General features: G+C 42.4%; 1 protein-coding gene across 1 annotated transcript in view; it reads left to right on the top strand.

Moving 5' to 3' along the window:
• Nucleotides 1-7,204, top strand: part of iars1 (isoleucyl-tRNA synthetase 1) — a 40,956-nt gene extending 33,752 nt beyond the window's left edge. The window contains exons 27-34 of the mRNA XM_084464058.1: nt 836-948; nt 2,008-2,103; nt 3,771-3,947; nt 4,227-4,347; nt 5,023-5,148; nt 5,255-5,401; nt 5,774-5,926; nt 6,261-7,204. Coding sequence (XP_084320184.1) covers nt 836-948; nt 2,008-2,103; nt 3,771-3,947; nt 4,227-4,347; nt 5,023-5,148; nt 5,255-5,401; nt 5,774-5,926; nt 6,261-6,343 — 1,016 coding nt within the window. The 3' untranslated portion in view covers nt 6,344-7,204. The remainder of the gene's footprint in view (nt 1-835; nt 949-2,007; nt 2,104-3,770; nt 3,948-4,226; nt 4,348-5,022; nt 5,149-5,254; nt 5,402-5,773; nt 5,927-6,260) is intronic.
• Nucleotides 7,205-18,970: the final 11,766 nt, after the last annotated feature.

Here is an 18,970-nt window from a genome sequence, read left to right as displayed (position 1 = left end):
TGTGCTCTCTGCGTCCCTCTGATGGTTATCGACAACACAGTTATTGGAGGCGGGAAAGACCTGATAGAACCTGACTCGTCAGCCCTGGGTGGATGCACTCGTCGCGGTTTATGAGATGTAAGACACAGTTGGCCCGAGGCTAAGAGTCGAGAAGTGTGAGGTTCCAGTCGTTCATCGACGATCAGACAGACAAGTGTGGCAGTACCAAAGATCTGGCCCCAGGCAACTCACCATAAGGCCAAGCGCCTGTGCACAGTCTCGGGTGGATCAACAATCGCTATTCCCTATTTAATGCTAAGGAGCTATAAAGTAAATATTCCATGTGTGTGTTCTCTTCATTGTTATCAGAAGGCGAGAGGAAGGGGTTAAAAGAGAGGGCGGCAGGGTGGGGTGAATGTGGTGTTTGGACTCAAATCAAAGCGTGGTAATCCGGGGTTATGGAATAAAACGGCTGACTTTTTCACTCTCCCTATGGGTGTGGAGGAGAGAGACCGTCATGGTTCTTACCCGGAACACAGACGTGGGTAATTGTACCCAGTGGCGTTGACGGGAAGAGATGATCTTGGCTAGATTGACTTTGTTTTCAAGCTGTTAAGTTGAAGAAGCTTGGATCTACAGGGATGAGGGAAGCACGCGTGTTGGCAGAGAGGCTGAAAGGTCTCATTGAGGTTCAGTTTCAATATATATATATATATAAAATTCAATTCATTTGAACAAAATGAAGTCTCCATTATTCTCAGTCGCCCATTTAATTAGTATTGATAGCTAACATTAAAGGTGAATTGATGGCAACCTAACAACGTTTCTCCCAACTCGATCTCTGTCTGCTCTCCAGGATCCATCACAGTAGACGGTCATGAGCTGCACGAGGAGGACCTGAGGCTGATGTACACCTTTGACCAGAGCTCTGGCTCAGCCACCCAATATGAGGCCCACTCTGACGCTCAGGTACACCTCCATACTCACCAATATTACAGATTCGCCTCTGATAAGCCCGACCACACAACGCAGCTACATAGTCTTTCTACGTTTTCTGTGCTACACTAGGCTATTTTCTGTTTACCTTTTTGGTCTCTGTCTACTTTTGTGTGATGTTCAATAATAAACACCACTAACCCATGACACACTGAGTCAATCTCAGGCTCAGACTTGCATAAATTCTTGTCCTTAAAGCGTTGTAATTATCCCTGTATGTCCCAAGGTATATCCAGAATACTTAACGGCTCTCTAACCAGCTATAGAGTTCACGTCTCTTTGCTGGGACTGATAGAAAAAAATAAAAAATAAAGAAAGAAATACATTTTACAGCTAAGTGGGAAGCAGTGCTGTTCTCTCCCCCCAGGCCCTCTCCAATCAGAGCTCATTCAACCGTACCAACGCCACACGGCTGCAACTTTGTGCCAGTTAACTGGGCTCTGGTCGCGCTCTCACTCTCTCTCTGGAGCGCTCTCTCGCCCTCTCCCTCCCTCCAACTCCCATCTGTCTCCCCTTAACAAATTTCTTTCAGCTATCTTCGTTTGCTTCTGATTTATCTCTATTATCCTATTGCTATTAATTATTGCCTGATCTCTGTTGTTGGAGATGTTTGGAACTAGGGAGGTGGATTAGATAGTAGTTATCAAGACAAATGAACAAGTTCCCATGAGCAAATGAGTTTGAACTGAAGGCCATACTATAACCTATTATAAGTTGACCTGATTCATGACGTACTCTAAAAGGTGTCCTCATATCTATATTTGCCTCAGCATGCCTATGATGTCAGTTTCAAGGAGGATGGGCATTGTCGGCAATTGACCTTCACCTATCAAGTGAAGGTCCCCCTGTCTCTCTCTCTCTCTCGCACACTCGCTCTTGCTCTCGCTCGCGCTGTGCTGCATTTGATAACAATGTGGCAATAATAACTATTTGGACATCTCTGGGAGCATGTAGCGCAGCATGTATCGCGAAGGTTCTCGCTGTGTGCCATGACTCTAACAGCTCTCCCTCCCTCCTCCCCGTCTCCCCCAGGTCCTAGTGCTGCTGGACGTCAGCCCGGACCAGTCCATGATGGACGAGGGCGTGGCCCGCGAGGTCATCAACCGCATTCAGAAACTGCGCAAAAAGGTGGGCGGGACAAATCCCGGGAGCTCTATTTTTATTGTCACCAGGCTGACGTCTCAAGCGGGCTGCAGGAGAACCCAAAGCTGGGTTTTAACAGGATAGATGGAGGGAGGTACCGCCAAGCCAAGTGTGGTTAGGAGCACATTCGTCTGCTCTGTTGAATTTGGTTGCATGCGCTGAGATTTCTGCACGGTGAAGTTTGCCAATCGAAACTGTTTGGAGAACCTAATGCAGCACTGGGTAATGAGACACACGATAAGGCGTCAACGTTGGTGTTGCAGAACTTTAAAAATACCAAACATTTACAGTTGGTTCTCTTCACACTAGTGGTGAATATATGGGATGCCAGTTTTTTTTTTTTTTTTTTTACAGGTTGGAGCTTTTCTTTCTTCACATTTTTATTTTTATCTTGTTGGAGGGGTGTCCTTTCCGCTTGGCATCCCCTTAACATGCATACATTTGTTGCCAATTGATAACTTTTCAAAGAATATATCTTCCATATCATTTTGGTATGCAGAGCTATGTCACTGGTGCCACATTATCATATTGGATTTGTTTTTCTCGTTCATTTTCTGTCACTTGTCGCCCTCCGTGGCCATCTGTCATGTCCAATGCACGTTTCTTTTCTTTTTTCTGCTTTCTTTTTCTTTTATATATACACAGCCGTCCTGACGAATCTTTCCATTGCAGCATCACAGTGAGCAATTTCTCCATCATAAGAAAGGAGGCTTAATGGAGGCTTAATCACAGCCTGGCCCCTTTCACATTGTAACGTTGTGCCTTTGAAGTGGTCCACCGAGCAAAGGCGGATTAGCCACCGGCCTCTTGTTTTCACACAAAAACACAAACCGTTTTTCCGTGCTCCTATGGCGGGTGGCCGCGAATGGGCTCCCGGCCAGGCTAAATACCTCCTGTTATTCCAAACTGAGTGCAGCTAAGAATGTTTCCACCCCGGCGTTGGGAATTTAATTGAACCGTTGGTCGAGATGTTTTTGTAGTAGTTTGTGGGAGGAGGTGTTGTTACATTATAGTGTAATGTTTTGTTTGGTTTTTCCCTGGAACAAGGTTCAGAGGTTTTCTCGTGAATCGACGTTCACAGAGCTTTTTTGGGATGGATAACGTACATGCGCGTTGCCAAAGCACAAAAATTAAAATGTTTTACAAAGATAAGACACAAAAGAATTGAGAATGAATTGACTTTCATGTTAGATATTTCATCTATAATATTAGATTTCTCTTTCCCTCTCTCTGTCTCTTATCCACACCATCCTCTTGAGAGTGCAGTCAAAGCCTTGACTTGACAGGGAAGGCTTATATAGTCTTCATTGATTGACTGCTCCGCTGTATCTAGCCAACACTATTCATCTGCCCTTGAACCCGATACTGTAAATGATGTTTATGTGTGGGTGCCTCCGTAGGAGTGTGTTGTGCACACTGTAGGTTAGAATAAAGTCAATATATTTTGGTCAAGGTCAGAAGAAGCGAGCTGTGCATAATCCCAAAATAGACGTTTGTTATTTTATTGTTCCTTTTTGTTGGTGTTTTGTTCGTCCCTTTGGTATTTCTTTGCTTTAATTAGATTCATGCCTATTTACTAAAAATGTTCACGGGTAGCTGAGGCATATAATCAAGGCTAGTCCTCAAGTAACTCCTGCCGTCTTTGTTTCCAGGGCCACTTGGTGCCATCAGATGAGATCACGGTGCACTACCGTTGCAAGCCAGCCGGAGAATACCTGGAGTCTGTGATCCAGGCCCACACAGAGTTCATCCTGGCCACCACCAAAGCCCCTCTCATGCCCTACCCCGTTCCCAAGAGCGCCAGCGTCATTGTGGAGGAGACGACCCAGGTACGCCAGGACTCTGGGCTTCCACTATGTACTCTAAAGCATGCTAATGGGAGTGTAGCAACTCTGGTGCAAACCAAAACAACCACCTAATTGTAGGCGTGCTGTAAACACCCTTCAAGTTCATAGAATAACTAAACCGTGTGCCTAATTTCGAATCAACACCCATATAAGACCTACTTGCTACAGAGACTGGCATTCTACCGGTGGTTTGGGAAAAACATTTTTATACTTTGACTATCTGCATTTCCCCTCGTCTCGTTTCTTGCTGCTCTGCGGCAGCTGAAGGGTTCAGACCTGGAGTTCACCATAGTGAAGAGGGGCTCGGCCCCCCAGGGACCACTCAATGGACCCGCGTGTGCATACGTCAACCTCAAGGTCAAAGTCAACAACAAGGAGCAAGGTGAGGAAGGCCGGAAGGACTTCACTGTCAAATCATATGATTAAGAACGGAGGGCTTGGTAAGCTGCCTACAGCGATGGACTGTATGGAGACAGCCACCCCCTCTGTAGTCTCCTATAGGCTCCTGGATGGGTGTTCTGAGGCCAAAGGTTGGGCTCTCTGCTAGTTGCCAAGTTGAAAACATTTGGCAGACAGATGTCACTTTCATCCCTTTGGGCTGAATGTAACATGTTTAGCAACATCTGTTGTGAGGTGCAACCCAACAGATTGAAAGGCAGGGTTAGCTTGAGTCCGGGAAAACTGGATTTTTTTCAGCTAGTAAATGACCTAATTAATCAACTGTCATGGAAGCGTTGTGTAACTCATATTGTGTAATAAGCCTCTGACCAAAGGAAGGTTCTGGCAAAGGTGGAATGGAAAATGTTCTTGGATCTTTGGATTTGCATTATGTATTTGTAAATTGTATTTTCTTTTGCACATTTCATGTATTTGATGTGATGTGTTAAATTGAGTTGTATTTGGTAGTTTTCTAACCCTATTTTGTACATTCTATACTCACTGTGCCAACATAACAGAAAAAAATCATTTCCGGTGCAAACTGGAATTGCAATGATGCTCTTTGATCCTGATTCGGGCAGGAAACCTAACTGTTTGTCTGTAAATGACTTGTGGACAGAGGGTGTGGTGCTGTTGGAGAACCCCAGGGGTGACAACAAGATGGACATGGACAAACTCTCCAGGGTGTGCAGCAGTGTCTTTGGCACAAACAACACACAACTCTCTTTCTTCAGTGGCAAGAATGGTGAGTCTCATTTCAACATTCACGCAATCCTCACATGCAACAATATAAATATGTGTTTGTATGCATGCATCGTTTGTTAATGATTCTGAATGTGTGTGTGTTCTAGAGCTGACCAACAAATCGGACATTCAATCTCTGCTTGGTAACACCCTGAGTGTGACATCATCAGGCTCCGCCCCCAGCCCAGCCCTGGCTACAGACACCATCCTGTGCCCCTATGTCAACCTGCAGCTCTGCAATAGCCATCCATCTGGTAAGAAGCGAGACACACTATCTATCTATCAATCAATCCTTCATTCTCTTCCCAGCCTTCACCTCTCTCCACTGCCCTGGAGTTAAGCCTTGCCATTCTCATATTCTTCTCCCTTTTTTTTTTTTCTTCCCTTTCCATTTTCTCCCCCCCCCCCCTCCCCAATCCCCCCACAAGACAGACAAAAGGTTATGCCTAGTCTGTGCCTTCCAACTTAATCTAGAAAGGTTATAAGTCAATCATTATTCCACCGACACTTTTTTTTCTCTCTCTCTCCTTGCTCTCCCTTTATATCTCGCTCCCTTGCTCTTTTTCACTTTCTGTCTCTTTGCTCTCTCTACCTCTCTCACTCACTATCTCTCTCTCCCCTTCCAGAGTGCCTGACTGGGGAGGTGGGCACACTCCTCCTGGTTAACCCCCTGGGACTCAACCCGCTGGACACCTCCGGGCTGCTGCTGGAGGCCACCAGGCTGTTCGGCCTCCGTGGCCGCCGCCTCAGACTCTACCTGGACCAGGACCTCAGTCAGGGTACAGACACGCACGCACACACACACACACACACACACACCACAGGCTTTCCTATTATGGCGCACCTTGCCACCTGAGCTACGGGCTCGCTCTCTTTTCCTCTGAAATGACATGCGGTTGTTAGAACATGCCGGTTACGTTTTCGAGTGCTGGTAACGATGTGAACATTTTGGATCGCTTTGCATATTAAACCAGTTAGTGCACACATGATGTTCACAGGCCACTCATGTTTGAGTTTATTAGTGTCTACATAGAATGTGGCAGGGGGGTGAATAGGTCAAATATTTGATATGTAATTTGTGACGATCTGTATCGTTTCTTTCTTTTCCAATAGAACTGCCCGCCGACGCCTCTGTTAAATCTCTGAACACCAAGACCTTGTTCGTGAGAGTTCTTCCCACCACCGCCGAGGCATAGGCCCGCAGCACCAAAGCGTTCCCAGCCTGCCCTCTTGGCCTGACCCCATTGTATCCATTGGCAATCCCCCTAGGTAACCGGTATCCACAACCCAACAGGCACTGGTTGAACTGAGTCCATGGCAAACCTTTCTCAACTGCTCACACGTTAAGATGCCACCGTGGAAGTACATGACAAGTTGTGTCGCTGTCACATTGGCAAAGATGTATCAACAGAGTACCTGTTATTACAGTACCTTGAGGTATCTTAGGCCATAAACCCTGTAGCACTTTACTGGTTGGAAGTAAAAGTTATGAGTACAATTTTTCTTTAAGTGACGTCCATCCATGAATATTTTAGATGAAACAGTACTTTAAAGTTCAACTACTTTGTTTTGTGATCTGGCTGTAATTACAAATGAAGGGTTTTGGTATAACTACATAGAATCACAGACGGATTTCTCAGGTGATAACTAAAGATGGGCTTGGCTAACTAACAAATGGTATCACAAATTCCATTTATATGTATTAAGTAAGAAAATGTAAATGGTTATCCATGCTAGAGCTACAAGACGTGGGGTGGTGGTCTCTTTGATCTAGTGTTAAAGCCACCTTTCACACCGCTGGATGTTCCTCCTTTAGCATGACTGCGTTTTTAGGAGAACCTGTCCTCCTGTCATACAAATTCAACAGCTAGCCCTGGCAATTAAAATACACTTCACAGATCAAGGTGCAGCCATTTTTTGGTGAATTGGGGTTTGATCTACTTTTATCTTTTGGACAGTGGGAGTAGGAATAGAATACGATTGGAGCAGCAAGTCAGAAATGTCCTATTTTTGGGGTGAAATTAAATGAACGTAACAATAAAAGAAACTACAAAATCCTTGCTGTCCATTTTCATTTCGTGTGTGTACTAGCATGTATGACATTTTTGTGCCAAACGATTCAAATTTGTCAATTTAGCACCAACATTCGTAAAACTAGACGCCGAGCTCTACGATGAGTGAAGACTGTCAAAACTAGACGAATGTTTATTATATCTATCACTAGAAGTTTAGTCAATTTATTGCAAACACATGTTTGGCACTGCTATGAACACTTATTTCAATTCAAAACATTGTCCTAAGTGGCCTCTGAATGTAGCCTAACGGGGCATGCGAAAATGAAATCCCTCCCTGGTTTGTATTAGCAGGCTACGTAATGGAAACATCTCCAGTAAATCAACATTCATCGTTTTTGCTGACGGCCTATTTAATAAATTCTCACGGGCAGAATACAAGTGGAGAAAACCCAAATCCAGAAGCACGCAATGAGAGCAACCTACTGCATTCGGATGTTAAATTGTTGGACAACTTCAAACGATATACAATTACACCAAAGGACATTTACAAGTATCAACATTGATTGTGTTTTAACAGGTTAGCTGGTGTGGCACATCATGCGATTTTTCTGAGCTATCGACAAAAGTCCACCTACAGGTACAAAACAACCATGTGCACCAACATACAGGGAAAGGATGCTATCTATGTTCCCAGTGGTCGTGAACGGCCCTTTAGTTGTAGGTAATCGGTGAGTTGTCAAGAGAGCGATGCCAGACGTCGTCATCGCGCATGACGGATTGTCACCTGTGATTGATCATGCGCGGAAGGAAAGTAGACCCTGATGCTCTCGCGCTGGCATCCCAGGCATCAGTTGGCCCCAGCAGGTATGGCACTTGAACAGGACACAGCCAATTAGTCCTCATTTGTCGTTAGGCTGTCTTCTGCGTCGTTGTCTGTTATTATCCTGTTAGCAATATTATAATCTGTTATCTCCAGTGAACTGAAACGCTTTTTAAAATTGTTTCGCTGTTGATTAGGCCCGTCGGCCGCCTTGTGTTATTTGTACTCTTACCCCTCATTACCATAATTTACATATAACCGTTTGGGCGTCACTTGTGTTTACATTGTTCCTGGTTGACAAGGCAATTATGGTAGGTATTCTCTCGAGACTTGGTTAGTTTACACCATGTGTTTTGGCTTGATAGCCTCGTTTGGACTATTCTATTAAGCTTGCAGACCCCATGCCAAATGCGTAAGTTGCCCATTCATTTTGCTTTTATAATGAGGGTTTGTTTGCTGTCAAACAGTATACTACAAAGTCATATATCTTATATATACAGTACTGTAAAAAAAGAAGAAGATTATTTGCATTGTCCTAACCCTAACCCTGACAATTACTAGATATGTCAAATAATGAGGTAATGTATGGAAAGACAAATTAATAATCTTAGGTTAATGGTCAGGGAAATACTCTTATCAGCAATGACAACTCAATCTAATCAATAAACCATTTGTTTTAAATCAGATAATATAATAATAATAATACATTTTATTTGTAAAGCACTTTTCATAAAGTAATCTCAAAGTGCTACAGAAGCCAGCATTGTCAAATATAATTCTTAATCAATTGTTAATCAGCCAAATGTGGCTGTTAATTACCGCTTAGAAGCATGTCTCTTAATTTGCATACCAGTTGAGTGTGTCAGACTAATTCCACTTTAACAACTGCTCCCAGCGACCAGAACTGCTGCAGCTGTCAAACAGACAACAAAGATGCACAGATCAATGACAAATCACTCTAGTCCCAATTCCCAGTGTAGTCCTATCCAACCTACTTTTTTATGCTTTTAGCTTTATATTTCAAGATTGATGATTTACTCCATCACCTTTGTTCTGTCTATTTGCCAAATTGTTACGAGTTGATGTTGTCCACACTTGTTGTTTTTTGATGATGTGAAATATTGTGTGTTTAGTATTTACAAATAAAACAGTTTTTTCCAATTGGAAATCGCCCACAAAAAAAAATCATCGTCTATGATACCCCACCCCCCCTGTCCGCAGTTAAATGGATCGCACCAAGGAAATTGTTGTTGTAGGCTTTTGAGTAAAAACGTTCTCAGAATTGACATGACTGACTCTCCATCCCTAGATAGTTTCCCAAATCCTTTAAAGAAGGCCTGCCTACGTGGTCTACCGTGCGGCAATGTTCCGGCATATAGCATAAACCTGCACTTACTGTTGTCCCCCTCCAACTTCTACTCATCCTAGTATGTAATATAAGCAGCTTTCCGGTTCAAGACCGCAGGCCACAGTGCAGGTCCCCCCCAACACATCTGCATCCACACATTAGAGAAGGGGCTTACAGTAGGCCGGGCATGGCATTCAGCTCCAGGCTTATTATTTAGAAAGGACAGGGTCCCTCTGCATCCATATATATCTAGACTATTCGGTTATTTATAGACTATATCTATGGATTTAGTTTTCTTTTGTTTGTTTTTGGCATGACTTGATTGAGGGGATTAGGCTTAAGAAGCCCACCTGTGAGTTATTTCTGGCATGTTGTGGTGTGGGACTGCAAGAATCAGAGCAACCTGACTATCATAGACTGCCTCTCTTGAGTTGAATAGGGCTTGCACATGACACCTAATGAGTAATAACTAGCACTCAACTGATTAGTTGGTGATTGAGGTAGCATTACAACATTGCTGTACTTGAGGGGGTGTTTAATTATGTTTTCCACGAATAAGTATTACTCTTCCAATGACAGTTTTGCCTGTTGGTTGAAAACACGTTAGTCTCTCTGCAGTATAAACAGGTTTTTTCATACAGTGAGGTAGCCTACCAATTACATCTGAACATTAAAATATGCAAGGCCCAGTTTTGAGACATCGATTACAAAACATTATACAAGATGAAATAAGTTATTTTTTACTTGTTAAGGCTTATGTGCCTGTATGATCTATTTATCTGTATATCAGGATCGATTCACCATTCTGTCTGGAAATGTCCCAAGATTGATGAGGTTGGCTCTTAGTGGCTCACATAGCAGATCGTAGAGCCCTAGACTGGCCGTTGTTGAGGGCAGACACACACACTAGGCATGACGACCTTGCTTGTAAGGCGTTGTGTCATCTGTGTTGTTTCAACATTGTACTATGTATTTGAAATCCTAACCATGTTGACACCAAGGTTGCTTTTATGTAACGCGTGCTGCCAGTCATGTAAATAAAATGGATGTAATTCATCTCAGCGAAGTTACATAATATGCAGCCATCATTAATAGAATGTTATGGATGGCTCTTTACTGTGTGATTAGCAGCCAACCAAAGATTGGACATCTAAAGAGGCAATGCTTTCCTCACAGTGCCTCCACAGTGCAGTATGAGAGTACTGTGTACTGCAATAAAAGACAAACGTATAGCTTGGTTCTTCCTCAGTGTCATACTGCAGGTCACCAGGTTGACATATTAAAGGTCACCTACTTGCTGCTTCCCACTGTAAAGCAGATTGTTTTGAACGGTGTACCTGAGTCTTAATGTCTACGTCTGTCGTGGAGAAAAGCTAAGATAAAATTGCTCTGCATTGGTGGAGGTAGCACAATGCTCACAGTGATATACAAGAGAGCAGCCAGCACTTTTGTGATGGTGTGAAAGAGATGTGGTGTTGAAGGTTGTTGTCCTGCGTCCCACTCACTAGCACCTCAGAGCAGTTGCCCTTGCAGCTTTTAACTACAGCAACTGAGTCTGCAATGTTAGTCCACTTACTTAGAATCAGCTTCTATATTATACGTTGTGAATGATATAGCACTCCAAAGGAATTGGAAGAATGATATGCTGTTATTATTAATTCATATTCTCACTAATTCATATTTTATAAGTGCTTATGCTGTATGCAATAGTCATCATTACAGAGGATATTTACTGAAGTGCAGTAAATTTCTCCAATACCGTTTTTCTTGTTTCAGTGCTCCATGATGTATGGGTTGTTGACTCATAGCTTGTTGGGCCTTGATTCGTAATACAAGGCCATCATTCACTTCTGCTCAACTACATTGGCAACTGCCCAATATCAAAATTTATACCAGCGGTATATTTACAGTACAAGAGATAAACAACACCATATTTCACAATAGTTATCGGTGGTTCATGCTGGTGTACCATGATTCATATCTACTCATATCCAGTGAGATGTGTCTCTTTTAGACACAACAAATCCTAAATCAACTTATTAAACTGATGTAGTGGCTTACATAGTAGTGCTATGGATTGATCCAAATTTAATTGCACAAAGTTTCAAAGAACTAGGATACAATGTAATGGATTCAAATTGCCCTCCAAAGGTAAACTGTTGGCAGTTTTAGGAAATCAGGTAATGTCAATTAGACATTGTTTGGCTAAGCCCCCCCCCCTTCCCAACTCTGAGTGGACAAATGGGTGTGCCTTGTGCAAAAGCGTGAAAGCCTGACTAGCAATTTAATAGAAACAAATATATATATATTTTTTTGGGGGGGGGGGGTGGGGATAATTTGCCTGGATTAACTCAAAACAGCTTTTGTTCCATGAGCTGCCTCACAATGTGTGTGTGTGTGTGTGTGTGTGTGTGTGTGTGTGTGTGTGTGTGTGTGTGTGTGTGTGTGTGTGTGTGTGAGATAACTTATGGTGGCATCAAAGTATTGTAGTAGTGTGTATGTGTGTGCGTGAGTGTGCATGTGTGTCCTGTCTATTTGTGGAAGGACCTTTGGGAGATGTCCAAGTCCACCAGAAAGGGCAGGGGGCATGGGAAGACCTCCACTTTACTCCGCTTCACATGTCGGAGCACCCAGTGTGTGTTTGTGTGTGTTTGTGTTTGTGTGTGTGTGTATGTGAGTGTGTGTGAGTGTGAGTGTGTGTGTCTGTGCGTGCGTTCTAGTGTCTGATACTGGTACCTGTTTGACACATGCATAACCCATTAAGACTTTCTGGCTATCCTTCTGCTGTTTGTTAACATGGAGGGAAATAATCACTACTACCTTATCCTTCAGCCCAAAGCACACGGCTGGGTAAGGACGGACACAAAACAATGTTTTTGAAAATAGACTTTAGTCCTTTACGAAGTGAGCGAAAAAATACAGGCCGCTCCATTGCTGCTTGTTGTGCTTCGTCCTTCAAAACAATATTATTCTATTGGGATTGTACATCACAATGTATACATCGCAGGGTCAAGCAGTTAGACACCAGTTATAAAGTCATCAAGCACCGCTATAGGGTCCGGATAATAGTACAATTGATGGATACTGTAGCAAGCCCTTCAAGCCAGCTGTGTTGTGTGTGTGTGTGTGTGTGTGTGTGTGTGTGTGTGTGTGTGTGTGTGTGTGTGTGAGCATTTTCACTGGCAAAAATCCTTGGTCAGTAGATCAGGTGTAGTTGCATTTGTTTGTAATTAAAATACAATTACTATAGCTACAAATAATTGAAAAGAGTACGAGATAAAGAATTCAACGTAAGGTTTGAGTATCAAATGATGTGCTTATAAGAGTCACATCTGAAACATTGGATTATATTTCTTCATTATATTCTGCCCATGATTAAGAAGCAAAACAAACATCCAATGGACATGGTCATCAAATGCAACAATGTTGTATGTTTCTACATGAACCTATTCTACATCAACTTCACCTGGGTTGGTGAAGTGTGCTTTACATGAATACAATGAGACAAAGTCTGATCATTGATGACTGTAAACAACAAGTAATGTATGCAGCTATGCTCAAATCCCCTAGCTCAGCATTTAACCACTCGCTGCCAGTGTCTCATCTGATTGAACTAATCAACTGGATCTTGAACCTCAAGGAACCTCCCATCAGCATAGCAGCACACCGCTTCTATCTAAACAGCAAAGACATCCTAATTGTTGACTACCTCCTTTGCCAACCCTTGTTTTATTCCCAAATTTCAGTCTTCTGATGCAATGAGGTTACTTTAGAGGTAATGACTTCCATCAAACCAAGGAGGCAAGTGCAGTGCTGCTTACTATGGGTGACAACAACACCGCAAAGTTCAATGTTCAGCACAGCTTCAATGATGGATTGTGTTTTTGAATTTGCCCACCCACTTATTCCCCCATCCACTCCCACCACCATCCTCCCTCCCTCCCTCCCTCCCTCCCTCCCTCAGTAGTTCAGTGGACAGGGCCCCCCGTGTCTGGTTCCCTGTGCTGTAAACTCTCCCACTCTGTGTTGCTCTTGTCACGCCGCTCTGTAGGTCCGCACAATGAGCTTTCGCGTGGCTAACGACTGTCCCAGCGGCGTGGGAATGTAACTTGCTCCAGCTTCTTGCTTTCCGGCACCGCTATGAGCTCCTTCGCCTACAGTTAGTGCTAGGACTGGCCGGCCGCTACCTCCACTCTCCTCAGCACCAACAAGTAGAACTTCCAGGGGGGAGACCTTGTGGAATAGTGAAAAGGTATTTATCGTTTGCCTTGTGTTGAATTAGTTTGGGCTGGGTGGCATTAGTTGTGTGTTGAATTAGTTTGATTGTGTGGCAGTAGTTGTGTGTTGAATTAGTTTGACTGTGTGGCATGAGTTGTGTGTTGAATTCGTTTGGGGTGTGTGGCATTAGTTGTGTGTTTAATTAGTTTCGGCTGTGTGGCATTAGTCGGGTATTAAAGTATTTTTGATTTTGTGGCATTTGTTGTGTGTTGAATATGTTTGACTGTGTGGCATTAGTTGTGTGTTGAAGTATTTTTGATTGGGTGGTATGAGTTGTGTGTTGAAGTAGTTTTGAGTGTGTAGCAATAGTTGTGTGTTGAATTAGTTTTGTCTGTGTGGCATTAGTTGTGTGTTGAATGAGTTTCGGCTGTCTGGCATTAGCCTTGTGTCAAATTAGTTTTGGCGTGTGTGTGTAGTGTGTGTATTTGTTTTAGGAGTTTTGCCAGGTAGTGGGCCAGTGCCACACTAAGGAAATCCTTACAGAAGTATTTGTATTGTGTTGTTTTATTAAATGTGAATGTAACATCCTCAACAGAGGATGCATGTGGGTCGGTATCTGGCTTGTTTATTTGTCTTCCTTTATTCTCTGCTTTTTATGTTGACAATGGGGAATAATGAGTAATAATAATCCTAATGGGCTTACAAAACCAAGCATTGTGGTTATGTCTCAATTAAGCAAGGGGAATGTTCCTTTGTGGCTCAGGCACAGAAAAGTGTGTGTGTGTGTGTGTGTGTGTGTGTGTGTGTGTGTGTGTGTGTGTGTGTGTGTGTGTGTGTGTGTGTGTGTGTGTGTGTGTGTGTGTGTGTGTGTGTGTGTGTGTGTGGAGCGCCGGGGGGGGATTTTGGTGGCAGGTTTCATTGAAGGGATCAGACAGGAGGGCATGGAAAGTTTAAAAATGGGTTTCTCAGCCACTGAAAATGGAAATCCGGGGTGAGGGCAAGGAGACAAGATGGTGGGAACATCTGGGGGAAACAAGAGCTCTGCAAGACCCTAGAACAACATGAAGGGAATTCAGTGATTCTCCTGAGACATAAACCACTGCTGTGTCACACAGGCTACATGAACACACACACACACACACACACACAACTCACAACTCACTTCACATGCATTACACACACCCACATGCACATTAACAAGCCATGTGCACACACATTCACGTTGCATCAAGGCCCAAGAAAGAACGTTTTTGTTTTGGTGTAACACTGTTATCTAACAAAATTTAGAAATAAATTCTGGCACTTAGGTTACATTTGTGTTATATCACTTTGAGCAGACAGGTCTTAATCTTTAAGCATGGGTTACAAATCTTGTGTAAAATAAGTTTTTTAAAACAAATGATGTGGCAAAAAGCAGTGTATGGATTACAGCAAGTTGGAGAGTGATGAGGAGCAGTGAACAGAGAGGGTGGGGGTGTGTGAGGGGGGACGACAACTCCTTTTTGTTACATTGACAGGCTTGTTTTCATGACACCAATTACCTGCAGGGGAGTGTATATGAGTCGTGTGTGTGGGTGTGTTATATTACCTTCTGCAAGTAATTCCCTCATCCTTCACTGCAAGGTAAGGATACCTGATGGATAACAGAATAAATCCCCTCCCCAATCCTTAACGCCACTTACTGTGTGTGTGTGTGTGTGTGTGTGTGTGTGTGTGTGTGTGTGTGTGTGTGTGTGTGTGTGTGTGTGTGTGTGTGTTGTACTGGAAATTGAGCTGTCAGGGAAAATTGATTAGAATTGCCATACATTGGACTCTATGTCCGATAACTCCTAGCATATCTAGGACCACATATGTTTCTGTTGTTTGGATGGTTCTATGGCAGAATTATTTCATTAAGGAAAAACCTAAAAATATCTCATCAATTACCTACAGCCAGTTGAAAAAAAAAAATAGAAGCATACTAAGGCCCCCAGTTGCCAAAGTCGTGCTAGCTTGTTTACTGTAGCTACTTACTGTGTCGTGTTGAGGGAATTATGTTTAGGAAACAAAATGTATTTCTCTTTCGAAAGAGCAACCGCCTAATACTGCTAAATATGCTTGAAATTATTTTTGAAACCCCCAAGCAACTTTTAGGACATAGCAGTGAGGGGGAAAAAATAAAGAAAAACCAGCGAGCACCCCTCGTTCTTCCTAAAGTTTGAAGGAGAGCGAACGGAAAAATGCTGTTGGGCCAGTGGAAATAGCCCCTGAGAGGAAATAACTTGGCCATGCTAATACCGGCTCCTGAGACGATTGCCCAGCGACCATTAACGCACCAGGAGAGAGATAGTATCAATGAACCCACGCACTCAGAACACAGAGAGAGAAAGAGAACAGCAACGCGGCACTACAATGGAGGTACCTTAATGCCCCCCCCCACCCCAATACAGTCGTGTTTTATGGTTGATGTTACAGCCTGTTATTATTATAATGATTTTTTGCTTTGCTGGTTGGGCGGGTTCATTTTTGGACCAAATAAGCGTGCTGTGCTTATGCCTAGCCAATAAGCTCTTCCTAAAATAAGAGGCTGCTGGCGGGGTTACTCAGTTCAGCTGGGGCACTAGTTAATTAGCTGCTTGTCGAGATTACAGTTGAGAGAGAGAGAGAGAGAGAGAGGAGAGAGAGAGAGAGAGAGAGAGAGAGAGAGAGAGAGAGAGAGAGAGAGAGAGAGAGAGAGAGGGAGAGGGAGAGCGAGAGAGAGAGAGGTAGGGAGCCTAGTAGAGAAGGTAGCCTGTGGTGGAATGTTGTGATTGGTTGAGTAACAGATTAGGAGGTTAAAGAATGAAAGGCAAGCTTATGTTTACATTTCTAGGAAATATTGTACTTCCAGATATATTTGAACTTATGATGATCCATGTTTACAAGGGTGTAAATATTGCATTCCCATAAATAGATTTTTCTGTATTCATTTATTGCTTCTTGAATCTGTTGTTTCTTTTATCCAGTTAGTCAACTTGCCAAAAATATAGCTATTGATTGCAAGGTATACCATGATGGAAATACTTTATTTTGGTTAAAATGCAAAACATAACATACAAAAAAAAAAACAAATGAAATTGAATGAAATTGCCGATAAGGTCAAACCTATGCATTCCCAACCTTATTGCATTAGTGTATTATTTTGTGGTCTTAATAATTATAAAGGAAAAAGAACACCATTTATGTTAATCAACATTAGAAGGAAACTTGACATGCAGCTTGAACTTTGCTTTAGCTGTGATGAATATGAAATGCCATGTTCATTTCCTGTAAACTGTGTGCTGAGAACAGCCTCATGGAAGTGAAATTATTGGACCCTTCTTCGTTGTATAAACAAACACAGTTTGTAAAGGAAATCATCAGTGAGCCTATGGCCCACTGATGAAAGCCCTTGAATTTTCTGTATTATGAATGTTAAGAACTGGGTGTCGGTGGCGACACCGTTTGTATCTCTTCGAAAAATGACCGCATATGGTGCAATGACCGCCAAAGGTGTGCCAAAGAGAGCAAAAAGGACATCTTCAAGAATCCAACTAAAGGACATCTTCAAGAATCCAACTTTTAAGCAAGTAATTTGGCGTTTACAAAGTCATTCTATTAAGTTATTCTTTAAGTGTACATATCTTTTCAATAAAGGCCTAATCAAATATGTTAGAATTTATTTACTACATATTGTCTATGAAGCCTCACTTTTATATTTTACGTTTACATTCCCCTTTGACAGCAGCTGGTGTCATTTCACGTGTATAAATGGGAAACTCTTGAAAAGTAAGACTCTGCTCTGCTTTTTTGCGAATCTGCTTTTGCAACTTCCTCAGTTTGCCGCCGCAGGCCGCGGGCTGTGAGATAGGTATTTTCTGCCATTGGCTGTTCTCATGTCTTCATCATTTGTGTATCTTTGATGTGAGTAGCGTTCTCCCCATTACCCTCAATACCGTGTTTTACTCCTCATCAGTAAAAGCTTCATTGATGCTCAATTGCCACTTGCTCAGGATTTATTTGGTAAAAGTATGAATAACTAATGAATGAGATCATTCGTCTGCCTGCTTTTTTGCATAAATCTCAATGAGTTTTTCTGTATTAAGCTGCAGTAAAGTAGTAGTAGTCTACTTTTCATTGCTTATATTGTCTTTCATTGCTTAGATTGTCTTTTTTTCATTGACAGGCAATGAAAAAAATGTTTTAGCTGATTAGAGTTAAATGGTAACTAACTGTTTTTCTTTATATTTTTAGGGACTTTGCCTTCTCCCACATGTCCCTGGTGATTGGTCACAACCTGAAGGTAAGATTTATATGCAGTTGGTCTTAAATATCAAGAACTACAACTTAAACGGTTGGGTGTAAACTGTATGGCCAGACTTACTGTGTCTGTGCGTGTGCATGTGTGTACCAATTAATTTATATATATATATATATTTATATATATATATACATTCAGTTTCGAATTTGGCAATTGAATCCTCCCCCTTTTTCTTTATGCAGTATTTATTACACGTCACACACACACACGAGTATACAAGAATATTACATTTTTACCATTTTTTCATTTCCTTTGTATTTATGAGTGGGAGAAAAAAGAAAGACAGCAATGTTTCTACCAGTTTGACAACTTAATGAGCAGCCCCACAATTTCTCATCACTAAGGTTTTATGATTGAGTTGTTTACGTCCAGAAGGCTCTGTGGCTTTGATGTATAAAACCGGACCAGAAATAGTCCACCATAGCCCCTCGCTCTTTTTTCCTTTGCATTTCATTCTCCCTTGCCTCTCCCTTGATTTTCTCCCCCCCCTCCCTCCATACTCCTACTTTCCTTTCTTGTTCTCCCAATTTTACCATCCACTCTTTCTGGCTCCATTTCCTCTGGCCCTGCGATCTTGGTGGATTTATTCCAGAGCTTTCCGCGAGTGCTTTCTAGACCGCAATTCATCTTTTTATCCTTCAATTTACTTCTTCCTTCTTCCTGCAATTCTGTCTCTTTCTCTACCTCCAATGCTCTCCTCCCAAGCAGGATTTTTTAATATTTATAATTACCTGCCGGGATCAATGAGAAAGACCGCAAGGTATTCTATGTCATTTCTGCTGCTAGGGGTCTCTCAATCAAAACAACAACAAAGATTTGATGAAGTCGTAATGTATCGTGGGAACGAGTTGTTTTCACCGACGTCGCCGGTGAAAATTGAGCTGACACGACTCAGGCAGAAATCAAGTTCACGGATGAATTAATGTATTCAAGTTGTATTCACTTTAACTTTAACTTTAACTTCACGCTATTTCATTTCGATAACAACATTTTCAACCATTGTTATTGTGTCTATATCTGTAATAACTGCAATATTGGCCCTGATTACATTGTCCTTCCTGGAAATCATGTAGACGGCTAGAGGTCCAGACTCATCCATTACGC

Source organism: Micromesistius poutassou (genome assembly GCF_964030765.1).
Source record: "Micromesistius poutassou genome assembly, chromosome: 2".
In the NCBI taxonomy this organism is placed as follows: Eukaryota; Metazoa; Chordata; class Actinopteri; order Gadiformes; family Gadidae; genus Micromesistius; species Micromesistius poutassou.
The sequence above is the reverse complement of the archived record's forward strand: the minus strand, read 5'-3'. Positions and strand labels throughout refer to the sequence as shown.